The 21,533-nt window shown below is 40.2% G+C and overlaps 1 protein-coding gene across 1 annotated transcript in view; it reads left to right on the top strand.

Annotated features, from left to right (window-relative positions):
* Nucleotides 1–4,529: 4,529 nt before the first annotated feature.
* Nucleotides 4,530–21,533, top strand: part of LOC115112490 (TOX high mobility group box family member 3-like) — a 75,222-nt gene continuing 58,218 nt past the window's right edge. The window contains exon 1 of the mRNA XM_065012041.1: nt 4,530–5,306. Coding sequence (XP_064868113.1) covers nt 5,205–5,306 — 102 coding nt within the window. The 5' untranslated portion in view covers nt 4,530–5,204. The remainder of the gene's footprint in view (nt 5,307–21,533) is intronic.

Raw genomic sequence — 21,533 nt, 5'->3', positions numbered from 1 at the left:
TTTATTGAAGCAACATCTCAAGACATCAGTCAGGATGTTGAAGCTTGGTCACAAATGGGTCTTCCAAATGAACAACGACCCAAGCATACTTTCAAAGTAGTGGCAAAATGGCTTAAGGACAACAAAGTCAAGGTATTGGAGTGGCCATCACAAAGCCCTGATCTCAATCCTATAGAACATTTGTGGGCAGAACTGAAAAAGCGTGTGCGAGCAAGGAGGCCTAAAAACCTGACTCAGTTACACCAGCTCTGTCAGGAAGAACGGGCCAAAATTCATACAACTTATTGTGGGAAGCTTGTGGAAGGCTACTTGAAATGTTTGACCCAAGTTAAGCTATTTAAAGGCAATGCTACCAAATACTAATTGAGTGTATCTCAACTTCTGATCCACTGGGAATGTGATGAAAGAAATGAAAGCTGAAATAAATCATTCTCTCCACTATTATTCTGACTTTTAACATTTTAAAAAATAAAGTGGTGATCCTAACTGACCTAAAACAGGGATTTTTTACTAGGATTAAATGTCAGGGATTGTGAAAACTGAGTTTAAATATATTGGGCTAAGGTGTATGTACATTTCTGACTTCAACTGTACATTAAGATCCAATAGTTCAACTGAATGTGCACTGAATATACAAACCTTCAAAACAATTAGCTCTTTCCATGTCCTCGACTAACCAGGTGAATCCAAGGTGAAAGCTATGATCTCTTCTTGATGTCACTTGTTAAATCCACTTCAATCAGTGTCGATGAAGGGAAGGAGACAGGTTAAATAATATTTTTTAAGTCTTAAGAAAATGTAAACATGGATTGTGTATGGGTGCCATTCAGAGGGTGACAAAATATTTAAGTGCCTTTGAAACGGGTATGGTAGTAGGTGCTAGTGTGTATCAAGATCTGCAACGCTGTTGGCCCACCACCCAAAGGACATCCAGCCAATTTGAAACAACTGTGGGAAGCATTGGAGTCAACATGGGCCAGCATCCCTGTGGAACACTTTTGACACCTTGTAGAGTCCAAATTATGAGGAAATCAGTCAATTGAAATAAATTAATTACGCCTTCATCTTTAATCGATTAAATGCAATTGTGTTCATAGTCCATAACCCCACCACCACCACCACCACGGGGCACTCTGTTCACAACGTTGACATCAGCAAACCGCTTGCCCACACAACGCCATACAAGTGGTCTGCGGTTGTGAGGCCAGTTGGACATACTGCCAAATTCTCTATAACAACGTTGGAGGCGGCTTACGGTAGAGAAATTAATATTAAATTCTCTGATAACAGCTCTGGTGTTCATTCCTGCAGTCAGCATGCCAATTGCACACTCCCTCAAAACTTGAGAAATCTGTTGCATTTTGTGTGACAAAACTGCACATTTTAGAGTGGCCTTTTATTGTCCCCAGCACAAGGGGCACCTATGTAATGATCATGCTGTTTAATCAGCTTCTTGATATGCCACACCTGTCAGGTGGATGGATTAGCTTGGCAAAGGAGAAATGCTCACTAAAAGGGATGTAAACAAATTTGTGTACAACATTTTAGAGAAATAATATTTTTGTCCGTACAGCAAATTTCTGGGATTTTTTATTTCAGCTCAGGAAACATGGGACCAACACTTTACATGTTGCGTTTATATTTTTGTTCAGTATACAAAGCAAATCAAATGGATGAACGCTATGGTGCACATGCACAAAACAACCATTGGCTGGATAGATAGAGGGTTAATTAACCAATGGCCCGACAGAACAAACACAAAGCACAGGAAGCTTCCATGCTTCCCATGTCAAGGTGAGGTTGTAGCCTTGGAAATAGTGTTACAGTAGGTTGTGGATTTAGTAGAATAGTTGGAGATAATACATTTGTACATTGTCCTTGCGTACATGGTGCCCTTCAATAAGGATAAAAGCTTCCGCGATGAAAGCTACATTTTGTTTTGCTGTACATGTAACAGTATTATGTTATATGTTTTGATAAAATCATCTATTCTCGTCTTAGCAAATGTAACTTGATAATAAATGTTCTGCACATCACATTTGGTCAGGTGTTAGGGTTGCATATCTTATGTCCAACGCATGTCAGTAACTCACGTAAGTTCTCCACTTTCCTCGAATAGATTGACATTCTAACACGTATGCTGATGCAGCTGTATCCATCATGCACAATATGTGCTTAATGGGTGAATGAGATGGTAATCAGAACAGATCTGGGTATGACATGTACCTGAGCTGTTTTTAATTTGAGATGGGAAATAATGAGCATTTTTATTTCACTAATGTAACACAGGATGAAAAACAAGCACGAGAATTCAGTTACAAATATCCAACAGCAGTTATTTGTTCAGGTTGCCGCACAATGGAATCCCATACTTAATATGAGGAGGATCATAAATAAAGATTATTAGGTTAATTAATTATTTTTGCATTTATTACTCTTTTGTACCTCCACATAATTACTCAGCACTGATTTAATTGAATTTGAATGAGAGCCAGCGGAAGATAATTTGTTTTCAGGTTACCAAATGGTTCCAATGTTCCCTGAGAGAGCTGAGAGAGGGAGAAATGACACATGATTGCATCCCAATTGGCACACTATTCCCATCCCTGGTCAAAAGTAGTGCACTATAAAGGGAATAGGGTGCCATTTGGGACATATCCATAGTAGCAAGGCATAATTCATCAGGCTGGGACACTGACACCCAACCAACAATACGGAAATGAATTCAGCTCCGCAGCTGCATGGGCGAACAACATTAAACACAGAAATAAATAACAACACCAACCCAAAGACCTGCCGGAGCCAGAGCACAGCCGTGCTTTATTCAAAACCAAAACATATCTAATAACCATGAGCTATTGAATTAGAAATGTAGTGTGGCGGGTGGGCGGTGGCACTCTTATCTGATAAATTATGTGGGAGATTGTGTGGGTTTTAATGTGTGTGTGCATGTGTGTGATAGTGAAAGAGATGTGATTGAGTGTATATATGTGGGTGTATCTGTATGTGTGCATGCATAATGCTTTTTTCGGCATGTTTGCAGTTTAATCATCCAGGAACATCCACCTTGGGTCAATGTATCCATAATTGCAAAGTATATTTTCTTTGCGAAGCTACATGGATTTAAAAAAAAACATTTGACATGTTAACCATCTCAAAGCAAGCGTTGTATCGTTGGACAGCGCTCAAAACAAGGATTATCTTCTAGCATGGGCATACAGTGATGTACAGTATTTCTTTGATTCAGTCTTCAATAACACATGCTGAACACCTCCCACATTCAGAACATCTTATAAAATCAAAACATACACCAAACCTTCACCCACTTGGGACCACAAAGGAACCTTAGATCTGAGATGTTCAATAACTCAAGATCTCCAATTCTCTAACACGTATGGCAGCACTCCATGTTTAGGTATATGTGTAGGTATGTGTTTACATACAAGACGAATACTTTGTCCTTAGATGTTTATGTGTGTGTGTGTGTGTGTGTGTGTGTATGTGTGTGTGAGTGAGTCGGTGAGTGAGTGAGTGAGTGTGTGAGTGAGGGACAGAAAGGTCCGGGGTCTCTTTGTGGTTGCTAATAAGTGATGCCCCTCATTTTCATCTCTCCACTGGTCAGTATGTATGCAGCAGGCCTACTATCCTGAAGAGAAAGATGTGCAGGCAGGTGGTTGAAGTATCTAATAGGCCATGTCTCTACATGTGGCCGTATATGTTTGACTCGGCCTGACAAGAAATCAGGTTATCATTATATACATAAGAGGCCGAGCACACATAAAGTACATCTCCTCCAATCCCTGTAATGGGAGACTGACTGTTAGTTCAATCTTTTCAGAGTAGAAAATAAACAAGTAGGGCTACACATCATTGAGACATGATGATTATTGTAAATAGACTGTATTCATTCTACTGTCCCATGTGGTCATATTAGGGAGGGGGCCAAGAAGCTGCTTCAGGCTATAGCGATCCCTAAGATTGGATTGGCTTTCAAAACCAATGTTTGTTTGATTTTCATTAAGAACAATGTTTGATTTAGTTAAGCACATAGAAACAATTAAAGTAATACGGTTTATAAGGTTAATAAGAGTTTTGGGGCGGCAGATAGCCTAGTGGTTAGAGCATTGGGCCAGTAGCTGAAAGGTTGCTGGATTGAGTCCCCGAGCTGACAAGGTAAAAATCTGTCGTTCTGTTTAGGGGTAGGATGTAATTGTCAATAAGAATTTGTTCTTACCTGACTTGCCTGGTTAAACAAAATACATTAAAAAATATGACCAGTATATTACAAACATAAACAATTCTCAATTCGAGCAACTGCTGTAAAACCGTGTATATTGCTGATTAAGTATCTTTTATATAAAATCTGTCAATCAAAGTATCCCCAGAGACTGAAAGCCGTGTAAAATTTAACTATCTAGTGTTTTCATTGAAGCAGATGCTGGCTAAATGGGAGTGGCGTGCTGTGTTCAGGGAGTAGCCCAAGTTGTTCACACATTGTTCATCAACAGAGCCAAAAACTGAACCAAGCATCTATCTAGTGTTGTATAGCAAATCTACTAATTCCACATTATTGGTTGACCGCACAAATTTATCATTTTTTTTGTCCCAAACCCCACTCTCCACTGGTGGAACACTGTAGCAGAATTCCAGGGAATACAATATCCTCATTGCTTTATGCACCTTCGCCAACTACTGTGCAAACTTGAGGAAAAACAACTTTTTGGGGGAAACGAGCGCTTTTTACGTGGATAGTCACTCTCCTGCAAGCCGGACGTCTTATTATACACATATTATAACGTTAGTTCCGTTTTCAATTTTGTTTCGCAAGCTGAACAGGGGAAAGACGATTGTGCAGTCTGTCCCTGCCGGTCGCGTGGCTTCTTTGTGTACAGCAGCTGCCTCTAAATGCATGGGCAAACATCACCGCTTGGCGCAGATATCATAAACCTTGAGGACGAGCTTGGACATAGCTCAACCGTCATTTGGGTTTCAAAACTATGAAAAGCTTCTTTAACAAGTAGAAGAGGAATAACAAAACGTCGTATTATACCCCTTTTATCCCGCTTTCTATTTCTTTGATTTACGGTCCCGATAAAGCTTGCCCGCCTCGCCGCCTTTCTCCCACTCTGTGCGCGTGGATTGTAAAAAGGTAGAAACAAATTGAGCTCTGTTCACAGTACAGCTGCGCTGTTGCCTGGTACATCATGGATGTACGGTTTTATCCGACTGCTGGAGGAAATCCTATTCCAGGAGACCCACCAAACCTGGATTTTTCCCACTGTTTGGGCTACTACAACTATAATAAGGTGAGCAATTGCGTTCTACATTGTTTTGCATACTTCTATCATGTTTCTGCACACTGTATTCAAACCCCACTCCTCTGGAGTCCGGACAGACTAATATAATGACAAATGGTGTTGTACACGATTGGGAACGTTTTCTTTGATAATTAATTAGGCTACTCCATCATCTAATCCTATTCTGCATTGGCATTACAACGCTTTTATAAAATAGACAGAATAACACAATAAGACAATAGGTCGTTTTACCAGTGCATTACACACTTTTATCAATTAGGCAAGTTACCATCTTCATTTGGTGCTGGAGTTCTGCATGTCATAATGTTTACGCGTTGAAATGCTTTCTCATATAGCACATCTCCCTGTTGGACGAAGTTTTGGTATCCTATCTCTTGCAGAGTAAGCTATTCATGCCAGGTGGCAGTGACACTGCTACTTTACGATGAGTGATAAACTTGATTACATGTGTGACAGAGCCTTTAAAAAGTGTCTTGATCCATAATCATTTAATCATTAAATGGGCAGTGTTTATAATGTATAATTCCATCATCATCAATCAACATGCAGTTCATATGTTTTAAGATTCACTGAAGGCACATGATAAAGTGATGTCACTACCTATAGAGCTGGTCATATTTCAGGGCAGTTCATGAATTGTGAAAGGCATTAATTATCCTTGAAGTGAGCCGGTTGTTTATGTTGATATCTGATATCTGATGTCTGATTCAACTGCTGTTGTTTCAGATCGTGATCCCTTCTTTTGCTCACAGATAATATGTCCCTGTTTACTGATGTGTTGCAGTGTTTTGAAAAAATGTCATACTGTCCCTAGTAGGGTTATCCTGAGATATCCTTACACAAACACTGCCAGACTGACAGGTGGTTTGGTACACAACCAGCAGCAGATATTTGGTGTTTTTGTATCACAAGCACAAAGGAGTATTTGTCTTGAAAAGGATAATGGCTCTATTTGACATCTTCAGGATGTGGAAGCATGGTAGCTACCAAAAGAGAGACAGTCCATATCAAATGAGTTTCCAGACTTTTCCCCAGAACATCCTCTAAAACTGTTCTGAGAACCAGTAGAAAACATACTATAACCCTGTTCTGAGAACATTCTGAGACCAGAGCAGTGTTTGCGTCTGCTTAGCCAAATAGCCCAGGCTTGTTAAAGCTCCCAAGTGCAACCACATTTGTTTGACTGTCCTATAATAGATAAAGTGTGGTTTTGTGTTTGCTTGAAAACTCCCCAGGCCAAAGTTTGAGAAAGGAAATAGTATTTCTGTCAGGGATAGGCCAAAATGCAATTGTAGTCTGAGAGAGAGAGAGGAAATGAAGCACTCCCTCTGCAACATGTCTCATCACAAACCACATATCACATGCCAATTCAGAAGCCTCTGCATACTGAGTGGAAGGGAGATTTGCATGTGTTTGCATAATGCAAGACACATCATCCCCAAATTGATTCCACCAAACTCATAGAGAGGAAACATTAGTCATCCAGATGATGTGTCATGTTTTCAAGTTGTATAGACTCAAATTAACTTGGGTTGATAACAGAGTTATTTATTATAGCTTTCATGTCAAGTTACCACTCCGAGAAGCTGTGACAGTGCCTTGGTCAATGTCAATGGGTACTCAATGTGATGTATAAACAGTAACACCCCCAAAATGTTGTCTGAGGAAATAATTCAGATTTAATCACAATGGGGCCCAGAGGCACTTTCAAACATCACAGATTCTTTTAAATCTACAGAAACATCCAACTGAGTGGCACAAAGTTAATGAGGTATTACAGTCATCATGATTCATGACTAATGAATCCAGCCATGATTTGTCAATGAGATGAAGGGAATATGTTAATATCATGTACTTTATAAGGGAACATGAGCTGCTAGTAATCTAGTAGAATTGAACCTCGGACCCTTGATGATAAATGTCATTAAGAGCTGATTTAAAGCACACTTCATCTAGAATACATATTATTCTATACCTTTTTAATATTTAATGGTGTGTATTGTGTTCAGGTGTATGACAGGGCAGTCTCAGCAGGGTGCCTTTGGTAAAGTGCTTTGATTTAAGGCAACTATGTTTAGAAGTATATACCCACAGGGACTCTTTTTAGCCGCTGATTGGTTGATAGTTGGTACCTCAGAAATTGTGTGCAGTCTTACATTACATTCAATTTATCTGGGATAATGACTTGGTTTTTACTGGCTCTTTGGTTTATACTGAGCACATGTGGTCTTAGTCAGTGAAATTTACAAGAAGCCCGGCTTCACTTGTGAAACCTTATGAATACACGCCTAGATTATTTCTGGTCATCAGGGTGTATTTTCTCTCCTTTTCTGTCGCAAAAGTTGAATATTTTATATGTCCCCCCTTGGTTTAAAATGTGGGACATTTTGTGGTCTACATAACTGTGCAAGCTCTTCAGATTGGACACTACTAAAGGCTGTGATCTTTTGGGGTATTTTCTCAACTGCACTGGTTTACATTTAGCATGTCTTAATGATTTGACCATTTGATTGACTGAAATGCCTTTGTTCAAGAGCGTGCCCCCCCCCCTGTTACTGGCACATGTATAGTCCTGTGTTATACTCCCCTGAAGTTTAATAATGTTTTATATTTAATATACATTTCATTAGCTGCACTGGTAGAGGTAATTAGTTGGTTGTTACCAGGTGTAACTGAGGAATGGGTTGCACCTGCAGCACTGCTACTACTACAGAGCTTTAGTTTGTGAAACTATTACTAATACTGACAGTAAGTGATTATAAATTGTGGATGGCTATGTTCAGATCCAAAGTTTATGTAATATGCATTAGCATTGTGTTAACTGTGATTGACTGAATTATTCCGCTGTTCAGTAGCCATACTTTTCTGTTGGTTTAAAAGGTGTCATTACGGAAGAGTGATTGATTGTCTTCCAAGAATCCTTTCAGTGACAACCGCTGTAAACAGGAAGTGTGTTTCACTAAGTAGGGTTGGTAGTAACAGCTGATTGGCTCTGATGACAAATAGCCTCTGAGACTCTACCAAATATACAGTATATGTTTCCTCTTATTCAAGGAAGCGCTTATCAATTGATTATATTTAAACTTTGAGTTGTATCAACCACTCGTCTGTCATACGTAATAGACTACATACACTGTAAGAACAACAAATGGGAAGTTATTCACAGCATAACACATGAGGATGGAAGGCTGCAGCTGCAGTCGGCATACTCTAGGACTTTCCTGAGCCTTTAAATGAGTCATGTAGGTGAAACAAAAGCCTGATTGAGGATGGGTTGGATCCTATTGTCCCTTGCATATGTCTAGGAAACAAAGCAGAAAGGACATAAATCAGAGATGCTAAATTACAGTCCCTTCACACCAGAAAACCCTTGGGGCAATATCTCCCCATTGTCCCCTACAGCCAGATTGGCCTAGCCCCCCGTGGTCTTTGTTGTCCCGTCTGTGGAGTGGTAGTGAAGGGGTTAAGACGCTCTTCAAACACAGTGGGCCATGTGCATCTTGTCAGTGTACACAGCTGGTGCCATTTCACCACACACACATTGTAAACATATCCAAACACTACTAGGACTCTAAATCGCTGGTACCCCGAGGAGCTGCTTATTTTGTAGTTTTCTAAAGTTGATGGATGTAACCGAAGTCATATGTTTCAAGGTTTAAATGTTGAGGAAGTGAAAAGCTGATGTATTTCCTGGGCATTTTAATTGCAGTTTGTCGGACGCCTAGTTCAACAGATTTATTAAAGACCCGGTTTCCCATTTGAGATTGGGAAAGTTAATTTTTAGCTCACTCATTTGAAGTACAGTACTTGGAACCCCTGAGCTAATGGATGCTCCGTCCAAAAGTGAGTTACTCTGCAGATTCAGACAATTTCCCCAATTCATCTGGTCCTATCTACATTAATTCAACTGATGTGTGTATGTGATTAACTATGTAGTGTTTACGTTTTTATCCTAATTCTGAACTTCTATCAGCTCAGCTCAGCTCAGCTTCCTGCATGGAAGACCCTAATAGTTGTTGCTACGGAAGCTGTGTCTGGACTGTGAGTCATATACTGTATATTAGAGGTGGCCTTGTGGTGGAACATTAGTAGATCATACTGTCTGCTTTCTATGGCTGCGCTGTAGATGATCTAAGCTATTACACGCATCATTCCTTGTAATGTGCACACACACACACACACACACACACACACACACACACACACACACACACACACACACACACACACAGGGAGTCCTTCTGTTTGTGTTTGAATCTCTCTGCGGTATGTACTTCTGAATTTTACAGTGACGTAAATCAACACTTAAGAGTCCTCGTCTATATGTCCACTGAACCTGTGTGCAACATTGAGACCGATTGACTGTCTTTACAAGGTGGATTTGGAAAGAGAGGCTGTGGTTGGTGTTGAATATGTAAATCTCATGCTCACACAGTCCATTACCCCGATCAGCTCTCATGAAGACCATCTTTAATCCAACCACCACCCAGTGCTCATGAATCCATTCCATCTCCTCTTCTCACATCACCATCATCAGCCAGCAGGCTGCATGTAGATAGAGTTGACACAGTATTGCTACATTTGAATATCCACACTAGCATACTACTTAGAATGAAATTATGTAATGGGCATGCACGGCAAGCGGTACCGATGCACCAAGTCTGGAACCAGAAGGACCCTGAACAGCTTCTACCCCCAAGCCATAAGACTGCTAAATAGTTTGTTAACCAATATCTACCCGGACTATTTGCATTGACCCTTTGTGCACCAACTCTTCTGACTCATCACATACACTGCTGCTATTGTTTATTATCTAACCTGTTGCCTAGTCACTTTATAGCTACTGATATGTACATATCTATCTCAATTACCTCGTACCCCTGCACATCGACTCAGTACTGGTACTTCCTGTATATAGCCATGTTATTACCTCGTACCCCTGCACATTAAATTCAGGGTGAGTCGTTAGGCAAGCCTAACATGTCTCTTTATATCACACCAGGGTCTACTAACTCACCATGAGACCTACATTTCTCACCAGGATAAACCATTTCAATCTGTCTTTGTCTCACTACATCTCTGACAGCATCAATTTCACTGACTTATTAAAGATAGAATCTGTTCACCCGAGCGCCATTGTTATTGTTTTTGTTTTGTCGACTAAACGGAGGTGAACAACGTCCAAATGGAAATGAGCAGCGTGGTACAACAAATTGCACTACATCAGTGGAGACTGCTGAGGGGAGGACGGCTCATAACCATGTGGAAACCATGTGTTTGATGTATTTGATACCATTCCAGTGATTCCACTCCAGCCATTACCACGAGCCCATCCTCCCCAATTAAGGTGTCACCAACCTCCTGTGCAGTACATATTCTGCTGTTCTATCGAAGCATGCAGTGATGTTCGAGGTAAAACAACTGTGTTCGTTGTTTTCTGTAACTTCTTTGGTGTTATAATATCCCAAATTGACGTGGCAGTTTCACCATTAAGGATTCCTTCCATCTTTAAAAATAATAATTTATTCTCTATGTGCCACAGAAACTACTTTTACTGTGAAATAAGCAGTTGGACCAGTCAATCAGTTCTGTCTGGGTGATTCAATAAATTGTGTCCTATAAATGATTAGCCTTTCAGTTAAGACACTTACATTTATTTTTAAAGCACTGTTGCAGTGAGACAGCCGTCACATTTTTCACGTAACTCATTTCTAATGCCTCGTAATGGGCTGACGGAGGACTGTATCAAAACATTTAACTGATCTCCCCTGGATTTAACCTTTAATCCAACACAGATTGAATTAGTAGATAGATTAGAAATGTGACGTTTTACACAATCAAATATTCATGACCCCCTTCACTCAACACGTGAATAGGAGGTCCTGTCAAGAAAACGAGACTTAAAAGTTCAATTGTTAGAATTTTTGCCTGTGCTATTTTTCAGACCATCCCTTACTGTTCAGAATGGACGTATTTTCCGTCTCATCAAGGTGTTGCTGACTGTTATTATTACATTAATTTGCAGAGCAGTGCATTGTCGTGACTATAAGTGTGAAATGTCACCTCATTAGTGAGCTATGTGCTGTAGGGACTGAGAGAGAGATATTACGTACAAGGCAAAGGAGATTTATGTGCATCCAAAATGCCACCTAATTCCTTTTGCACTAATTTTGAATAGGGCCCTGGTAAAAAGAAGTGCACTATATAGGGAATAGGGTGCAATATCAGACGCAGTCAAACTGTGGTGATTAGTCCAGCTATCCTTTGTTCATAGCGCCACCACGACCATGTAACATTCCCATAATGCTCAGTGTGTGTCACCACCAGGTCGTCCTTTAGGGAGAAGACAATGTCAGCAGGTGGGCAAATATCCATCAGACCTGCTGAACAAAGAGCACAGAAAATGGAGTAATACAACAGCTATTTGAATGTTTAAATGGAAGACTGAAATGAACCACAGTAACAACGTAGTGTTTTTCAATAGGTGATTTCATGTAACTTGGACCTATGCCTTGGTTACTGTAATACAGTAGTAAGCAAATAATCTGTGTCATGTTTAGAACACATTGACTTTAACGGCTATGTTTATCTCCATTTCCAAACTGTTTTCTTACATTTTCCCAGCCAGTGCAGAGGTCCCCAAGCCAACAGCTGGAGTCAGTGTTATGGAAATAGGGGAGCCATGTTGGCCTCAGAAGGTCATAGTCATTGATCGTAGATCGCCCCTCCCCCAACGTTATATATGTGGTAACAGGGTAAATGTTAAAATCTCACTCTGCTAATCCAATTTTGCTGCAGCGTTAATAGTGTAGTATTTAAAGTCATCTTCACCTAATAAATAAACTTTAAGTCTCCTCAAAAGCTAATATAAATTGGAAAAGCGCCATCACACTCTGCCAGATTTTAATTGGATCTTTTATAGATGTGCATTAGAATGATAAGAATATTCTATTGCAGAAAAGTCCTTTGTTTTTCCTGGAAATGTAATTTGTCATCATTTATGTTAGAATGAAATGGTAGCAGAGATCTACAGTACATAGGCACTGTGCTGACATGTCCTTGTCTGTCTCTCTGCTCTGTGTAGGCCTAGCTCTGAGAGTTTTGAAAGAGCTGTTCTTGGGAGAATGTCTCTGTTTCTTGTTGTTTATTTATGGCTTTAAATGGTTGATTGTGTCCATTGTTCTTTCACTTTGTGTACAGGTACACAATTCTAGTTACAACTCCTGCCTGTAGTCTCCAAAGCAGTCAGTTCACAGTGATGCCTAGAATGTTTTTCTGAATAAAAATGCTTGACTGTACAACCCAAAACTATTCATCATTATGCCAACATATGAAATAAGACACATGGTGAGTGAGCCCCAATATCAAAACAGGGAAAGAGAAAAAGCAAGAGTGAAAAACAATATTTTTCTAAAACATCAAACTCTCTCTAACATATTCAATAATCATAAAGTTGTTGTCAGCCTATGGGGTGCTCCATTACTCTCAATAAAATATCACGTCTTGCAACCACACAAATCCCTCTCACATATTGGCTCTGAACCCTTCTTTTGAGATGTAACATACTCCCCCCGAGTAGCATTTCCCTATCTGTTCTCAATGTACCACACATTTACTGTAAATCACTATTTAGTTGGAGTGCAGATTTATATGAGTTCACTTTTATATATTGGAGAAAAGATAAAGACATGTAGCGTTTTGTAGAAAGCACTAGCCTATGGATAATTTTTTTTGTCCACCAAGCAACATATGGTTTATCTCATGCTCTGGCTCGGCTCTAATATGTATTTCATACGCATATTAAAACTGGAAAGTGGTCTCTTTGTAGATGGTTTCCAAAAATTATACAGTGATTGCTTCATTGCTGATTTTTATTGGCCTCAGAAGTACTGTGTGTTAAACAAAAAGTGTGCCTCCCCTTTCCCCTGCCGTAATTCAATCTTGCATTTAGGATGTACCAATAAAGTCCCAATAAGGAGACACTTTGCTGCTGGCCTCCATCTGGATCTCTGAAAGCAGTATTGATGTGGGGGGAGAAGATTCTGAAAAGTCATCTGCTAGTTGGTTTAGATCTCTTTTGTCTCTTGGCAACCATTCGTGTGGGGTTTAGAGGTCACTGGTTGCAACCTCCAATTGTTTGCAAACTGATGACATGATGAGAGGGTTCTACCATGTATTTGTCTTATGAAGACTCCCCTAGTACATTTGGGAAAGGAGCTGATATTTGAGTCTTTTTGTTGGAGGTCATCTCTTTGTGGCAGTGCATTGCCACTGCACTGTGACCCGGTGAACACTTCCTCACAGGTGGCTATGGTGTGGGATGCCAGTGGTAGGAACCAGGCCAAGGAGAAAGAGGCCTCGGCATTGAGGAGTTCTTTAGTTTCCTCCTGAGACTACATGCTATTGACAAGTCTTTCATACTCCATTCCTTTCTAGGCAAACGATCTAGTTTCTCTGACAATGGGCAATAACCCTGAATCTTCCTCTCTCCTCTTCGGAAGCTCTTACATACGTGTGTCTTTCCAGACACATGCAGATCCTGGAAAAGGAGCTTGCTTTCTTTTTTTTTCTTTCTCTAATGAGGCACAGGTACGTTTTTCCTTCCTACCCGCTGATAAATGAGAAGGAGAAGCAGAATGATTACATTGTATCAGAGACATTACAGGCAGTTGATTAAAGCGTTAGTTGGGGAGTTAGCCAAGGTTAACAATCCATAATGAAACACTGTGAAAATAATGATACGCTGCATGGTTTTATGAAGGCTTGTGGCTGCTCAGCAGAGCTGCGTTGACCTTCCGCAGTTACACAAGCTAATCGTGGTGAACCTTCAGCCCCCCTGTAGTTTCCAGCCGTCTCCATTAGCTTCTGATATGCATCTTCTAGGAGAGCAGCCTAGACTTTACAGAGTTTTGGCTTTGGGATTGGGATTGTTCTAGTGACATTGAGATTACGGGCTATTCTAAAATAGCTCTTTTAGGTAGTATCATAAGTTGTTCTTCTGACGTATACCAATACTTAGGGGTTTACCCTTGATACACCACACTTCCTTTTACATGGGTGTGGCTGGCTTGAGTGACAACAGTCATTTAAAGTAAATCAAGTATTTCTTTGTTGTCGTGGTTTGTTTTCAGTGAAGTCTATTAGAGTGCCATTGATTCTCCTGGAGAGAGCCAGAGATTGGTCACTGTCCAATGTCAGATCCTTTGTGTATGTTGAAAGCAGTTGTCTGGTGTTACTAAAGTCTCAACTTATTATGCTGTCAAAACAGCAGCATATCTGTATGCTTTGGATAGTAGCTTGGATCATGTTCCTACTGCTTTATCCAGACCATTTGCTACTCAACAGGCCATAGTGCTAGCGGCCTAGCACCATTAGCTTTGATCACTGACTAATAAAGCGTTCTACTATCTAGGGATCCTGTTGCCACAAAACATTGAGGATGTCAGGTGATGTCATATTTTGATTGGCCTGTAGTCTTTCCTATTGGCTAATGACAACATTAACCTGTTGCTGACCAAAATAGTAACTGTCAGACATCATGGATTACACCTACTTCTCCTCCACAAACTATCCTCCAGATGCAAATAAGATATTTAAGCAATACTTAGCCTTTATAGCGATTAACTATTGCTTCAAAATAAAATACATTTTCTCGGCCCAGATGTGTGAAATCACAGAAAAACGGCATTGTTTACTGAAGCATGTTCCAAGTGAAGCTTCATGCATGTATACCAACATCTGTGAGTAGTGAGTATTGTAATAAACTGTGGATGAGGCAATATGCTAAAGTTAGACAGAGGAGCGTGAGTTACGGGTATCTTTCTGTAATTACCTCAGTGATTGTCCGCTGCTTTTGTTCTTATCAGACATAAACTTGAAGCACATTCCTCTGTGTAATTGTGCTCGCCATTATTACTGCAATTACTGTAAGTTATTACTCATATTGTTCTCTGTTGGACTGGTAGTTTGCTAGTTACCAAATATGGACTCTGGGGTTGGGGAGTATTCAGGTTTTCATACCTAAATACCATTTCTGTAACCTCCCAAAAAACATTTATTTTATTTTTGACACACAAAACCATTTAGGCAACAGGGATCTTCATCCAGGGGGGAATTGAATGTCTCTGCTGTAACCAAGAAGCTTGATCTTGACATCTAGTGACTTAGCCAGCAAACCAAATGCATAGCTGGAGCTGTAAGCTGGATATCATTTATTTGACACATCTTAGATTTCTTATAGTTATACTAAACTTACAAACAGTGGTGTAGCATGCACACCCACAGCCACCACGAGGCAGTGGTGCCCCCACGTTTCCACTTAACAATAACAGAACTTTGTAACAAATCTCTTTGTCGTCTGAGGAGGAGTAGGAAGGATCGGACCAATATGCGGCGTGGTAAGTGTCCATGTTAATCCATTCGACTGAACACACAAAAACAAAATAAAGTGAATGGAAGAAACTAAACAGTTCTGTTAGGTCATATACACTAAACAGAAAACAACTACCCACAAATCATAGTGGGAACACAGGCTACCTAAGTATTGTTCTCAATCAGAGACAACGATTGACAGCTGCCTCTGATTGGGAACCATACCAGGCCAAAAGCAGAAATACAAAACATAGAACAAACATCGAATGCCCACCCCAACTCACGCCCTGACCAACCTAAAACAGAGACATAAAAAAGGAACTAAGGTCAGGACGTGACACACTTACAGTTGACCGGGGAAGATCTAGCAGGGCAGAAATTTGACGACAATGACTTGTTGAAAAGATGTCATCCTATTTTAGTGCCACGTTGAAAATCACTGAGCTCTTTAGTAATCCCATTCTACTGCCAATGGTTGTCAATGGAGATTACATGGATGTGTGCTCGATTTTATACATGTGGCTGAAATAGCCTAATCCACTAGTTTGAAGAGGTGTCCACATGCTTTTGTATATATACAGTGCCTTCGGAATGTATTTAGACTTTTCCCACATTTTATTATGTTACAGCCTTATTCTAAAAGGGATTAAATAAAAGAAAATCCTCAGCAATCTACACACAATACCCCATAATAACAAAGTGAAAACAGGTTTAAACTTTGTTTTGCAAATATATAAATATATAAAACAGAAAACCCTTATTTACATAAGTATTCAGACCCTTTAATATGAGACTCAAAATTGAGCTCAGGTGCATCCTGTTTCCATTGACCATCCTTGAGATGTTTCTACAACTTGATTGGAGTCCACTTGTGGTAAATTGAATTGATTGGACATGATTTGGAAAGGCACACACCTGTCTATATAAGGTCCCACAGTTGATAGTGCATGTCAGAGCAAAAACTAAGCCATGAGGTCTAAGGAATTGTCCGTAGAGCTCCGATACAGGATTGTGTCGAGGCACAGATCTGGGGAAGGGTACCAAAACATTTCTGGAGCATTGAAGGTCCCAATAACACAGTGGCCTCCATCCTTCTTAAATGGGAGAAGTTTGGAACCACCAAGACTCCTCCTAGAGCTGGCCGCCTGGCCAAACTGAGTAATTAGGGATGAAGGGCCTTGGTCAGGGAGGTGACTAAGAACCTGATGGTCACTCTGACAGAGCTCTAGAGTTCCTCTGTGGAGATGGGAGAACCTTCCAGAAGGACAACCATCTCTGCAGCACTCCACCAATCAGGCCTTTACGGTAGAGTGGCCAGACGAAAGCCACTCCTCAGTAAAAGGCACATGGCTTCACCCTACGGTGAAGCATGGTGGTGGCAGTATCATGCTGTGGGGTTGTTTTTCAGCGGCAGAGACTGGGAGACTAGTCAGGATTGAGGCAAAGATGAACGGAGTAAAGTATATAGAGATCCTTAATGAAAACTTGCTCCAGAGCGCTCAGGACCTCAGACTGGGTGAAGTTTCACCTTCCAACAGGACAACAACCCTAAGCACACATCCAAGACAACACAGGAGTGGCTTCGGGACAAGTCTCTGAATGTCCTTGAGTGGCCTAGCCAGAGCCCGGACTTGAACCTGATCGAACATCTCTGGAGAGACCTGAAAATAGCTGTGCAGCAAAGCTCCCCATCCAACCTGAGAGAGCTTGAGAGGATCTGCAGAGAAGAATGGGAGAAACTCCCCAAAAACAGTTGTGTGCCAAGCTTGTAGCATCATACCCAAGAAGACTCAAGGCTGTAATCACTGCAGAATGTGCTTCAACAAAATACTGAGTAAAGGTCTGAATACTTATGTAAATATGATATTTAAAAAATGTCTAAAAACCTGTTTTTGCTTTATCATTATGGGGTATTGTGTGTAGATTGATGAGGGAAAAAACTATTTAAAACGGGAACTTTTTTTTTCTCCAAAAATGAAAATACTGCCCCTAGAGTCGCAACAGGAAAAAATGTGCTTTTCTTTAAAAAACAAGGGCATTTCTAAGTGACCCCAAACTTTCAACGATAGTGTATATATAATTTAAAAAATGGGGTTGTGGGCTCCCCTGCCTCGTGGGGGCTGCGGAGGTGTGTGCTACACCACTGATTATAACTATAAGTTAAGTGTAACTATATGAAATCTAAGATGTGTCAAATAAATGATATCCAGCTTAGGGCTCCAGCTATGAATTTGGTTTGCTAGCTAATATATCATTTGTTTTTGTGTTTTAGAAAATAATACCATCTGTATTTCAAAATACCCCAGTATATGGTGTAAACGTTATATCACCCAACCTAGTGGACTCCCTCTAAGAAATAAAGCATCTTTCCAATTATTTACAGATGGGACATGCTCAAAGAATTCAAGCATATTTTTAAAAAAAAAAAAAAAATGTATATATATTTTTGCCTGTGGATAGTACATTCAGCAGATGGACTAATGATTACTTATACAGAATCCAGTGGCTGCAGGTAGACTAGTGGTTAGAGTGTTTGGCCAGTAACCAGAAGGTTGCTGGATCGAATCCCTGTGCTGACAAGGGAAACTTCTGTTTATTCTGCCCCTGAACAAGGCAGTTAACCCGCTGTAGGCCGTAATTGTCAATAAGAATTTATTCTTAACTGACTTGCCTAGTTAAAGCTTACTCCTACCCGACACGCAGGCGTCCCATCTAGACATCTGGAAATACAAACTCAAACGTTCATTAAAATACACATGCAGGGTACTGAATTAAAGCTACACTCGTTGTGAATCCAGCCAACAAGTCAGATTTTTAAAATGCTTTTCGGCGAAAGCATGAGAAGCTATTATCTGATAGCATGTAACACCCCAAAAGACCCGCAGGGGACGTAAACAAAATAATTAGCATAGTCGGCGCTACACAAAACGCACAAATAAAATATAAAACATTCATTACCTTTGACCATCTTCTTTGTTGGCACTCCTAGATGTCCCATAAACATCACTATTGGGTCTTTTTTTTCGATTAAATCGGTCCATTATATAGCCTAGATATCGATCTATGAAGACTGTGTGATCAAGAAAAAAATAGCGTTTTATAACGTAACGTCATTTTTTTAAATGAAAAAAGTTGACGATAAACTTTCACAAAACACTTCTAAATACTTTTGTAATGCAACTTTAGGTATTAGTAAACGTTAATAATCGATCAAATTGATCACGAAGCGATGTATATTCTATAGCTGTACGTCTGGAAATAATGTCCAGGTAAATCTCAACCCAAATATCCGGTCGGAGACCGGAAGAAATGCGCTGCCTCGTGAGAAAGGACAACCACACAAAAATATATTTTTTCATCCACCATGCAGGATGTGTAATGTTTTCATAACGTTAACACATTTTCCACCAGTGTCCACCACATACCAGGCCTATTTATTCAATTCCAGGATCTTTTTCATTTTATGAACTAGCCTAATGTGCAGGGGGTTTCAGATCATGTTTGCTGATCAAAGCACAAATTCCCTTTCTATGTTTTTCTCCAGCATGTCTAACTACAAACAAGCCCTCATATTTTCCGGTTGCAGTTTTATTTTGTTTACTCAAAACAGATGAAGAGGTCCGTGACACTCCAACATGAGAGTGGGCTGTGCTAATATCTCTCCAGGCTAAACAGAGGCCTGATAGAGCCATGATATTGAGGCTAAATCACAAGTGTGTGCGCTCACATTAGCAGGCTACAGTTGGACAGCCGCAAGGTTGAGTACTAATTAGTGTTTTCAAAAGCCAATCAGTTCCGCACGATGGCTGCTTAGTGCCGTCCAAAAGTGCCATTTTATTTAATCTAGGTTTCAAAGTTTATCCAGCAATGGAGTGTCATTGCAAATACAGGCAGATTGTTTTTGTTTAATTGTGAGAAGGCGGAGACTGGGAAACAATAGGACAGAGAGAGAGACTGGCTGTTGTGGTGTATTGTGGGTATTGACATTTTCAGAGAGAATATATTTTTAACAGAAGCTAATTAATAAATAACAGTAAATGCTCCATCTGCATATTCATCACCAGGCAGGTGATGGGGTCATCTCTCTCACAACACAACAGGCAAGCCTTAAGCAGGAAAAACAAAGTACTACATAAATCAGAGGTTTTCTCTGGCAAGGCGGAACCCCCCGGGACCTACCTTGGTGCTTCATTAGACTCCAGAAGGATCATGTTTTAAGTGGAGGTGAGCGAGTTCTGAATAACAATGACAAATTATGCCTCAGAGCATTGGGTGTTTAGGGAACATAAAAGCAACATATCCCTTTTCCTAAAAGTGAATAAATATTATTTGAGAGAAAAGATATTCACTGCACCACATCATATACGCACAGTAGGGATATAGACTATAGTTAACATAACAGCTACTATTACTGTTTCCGGCAGAGTTTCCCAAATTGAGGTTGAGCATATTCCTTTCATAATTAACCATATGGGATTACAATGAATATATGCTCTTTATTCGACTTCAGTGTGATGGCTTCACGTTTTAGTAATTTAAATTGTTGTCCTTTTTTGCATCTCGTCGTATTTGACCACATAATTCTATTCACTTAACTCACCCCACATACAGCACTTGTGAGGAAACACTCATGATATTATATGATCAGCATCATGTTTCTCTTTTAATTATAAAAACATTATGTTTCTCTGTAGAAAGTGATAACAACATAACTGAGAGAATATGCAGCACTCTATATAAAGCTTGTAAGATAAAATACGTCCAGAGTTTGGTACACGGGTTGTCAAAACAACATACTGTAGCTACTGTGTGCTGACATAGAGGCTTTTAGAGCCCAGTCAGGCAGGCCTCTGGCTATTGTTCTTCCTGATCTTTGAATTCCTGGATCTGACAACTCTGCACTGACCAGCCTAACTAGCACTGATGTCTGATGGTCTGTGGGCGAGAGAGAGCCAACAACAAATCTGAGGGTAACAAATCATCATATAAAAATGATATGGATTAAGGATATGGATTCAGATGATGCTAGTGAGAAAGATTAACTGAATTATAATATATCACAATTTGCGATGTGCCTGTTTAGAGAGGCCTTTACAAATGAGTAATAAATTAAATAGAAAACTTTGTGTAGCCGAGTTATAATAAGAAAGCCTTTTCCAGAGTATAAATCTGCTCAATTACAGACAGACAGGAGAGATATGCTGGAGCAACATTCCCATGGCTATTCAGTCACACTGAATATCCACACATGGCACATTTGAATAAAGAGATCGGGATTATTATTGCTTCCCAGTGTGATGGTAGCCTCGTTTTCCAATCCAGGCCTTTATTTGGATTTTGGGGCCAGCATGATAGCAGTAATGCTCCCGATTTAATAAAAACTGTGAAATACAAGGAGCTAACAGTCAATACTGTTGGAGAGCTGATTTGGTCGATCTCTTCAGTTTACATGAATGAAGAGATGAATTATCTCTGTGTCCATTGAATCTGCCCCTCTCTCTCCAGGTAAATTGGCTGATGACAGGCAGGGTGATAGCTTGTATCCTTTCTCTCTTTCTCTTTCTCTTTCTCTTCTCTCTCTCTCTCTCTCTCTCTCTCTCTCTCTCTCTCTCTCTCAAAGAAAGTGGTGTTTTCTCTCCACCTGTCCAGCACAACTGTTTAAAAGCCTCTCACTCTCTGTGTCTTTAAAGAAGGACGTCTGTGAAGGTTAGTGAGAAGGACAGTGTAGAGTAGATGAGATGTGGGCTGCTACAGTATGAAGGAGCTGCAGCTGCTCCCAGTAGACTCTATACTTACAGACATGTGGAGAAACAGTTCAAACACAAGCTTAATGAAGACGAATGG

This window comes from Oncorhynchus nerka, linkage group LG27 (assembly GCF_034236695.1).
Source record: "Oncorhynchus nerka isolate Pitt River linkage group LG27, Oner_Uvic_2.0, whole genome shotgun sequence".
In the NCBI taxonomy this organism is placed as follows: domain Eukaryota; kingdom Metazoa; phylum Chordata; class Actinopteri; order Salmoniformes; family Salmonidae; genus Oncorhynchus; species Oncorhynchus nerka.
The sequence above is the reverse complement of the archived record's forward strand: the minus strand, read 5'-3'. Positions and strand labels throughout refer to the sequence as shown.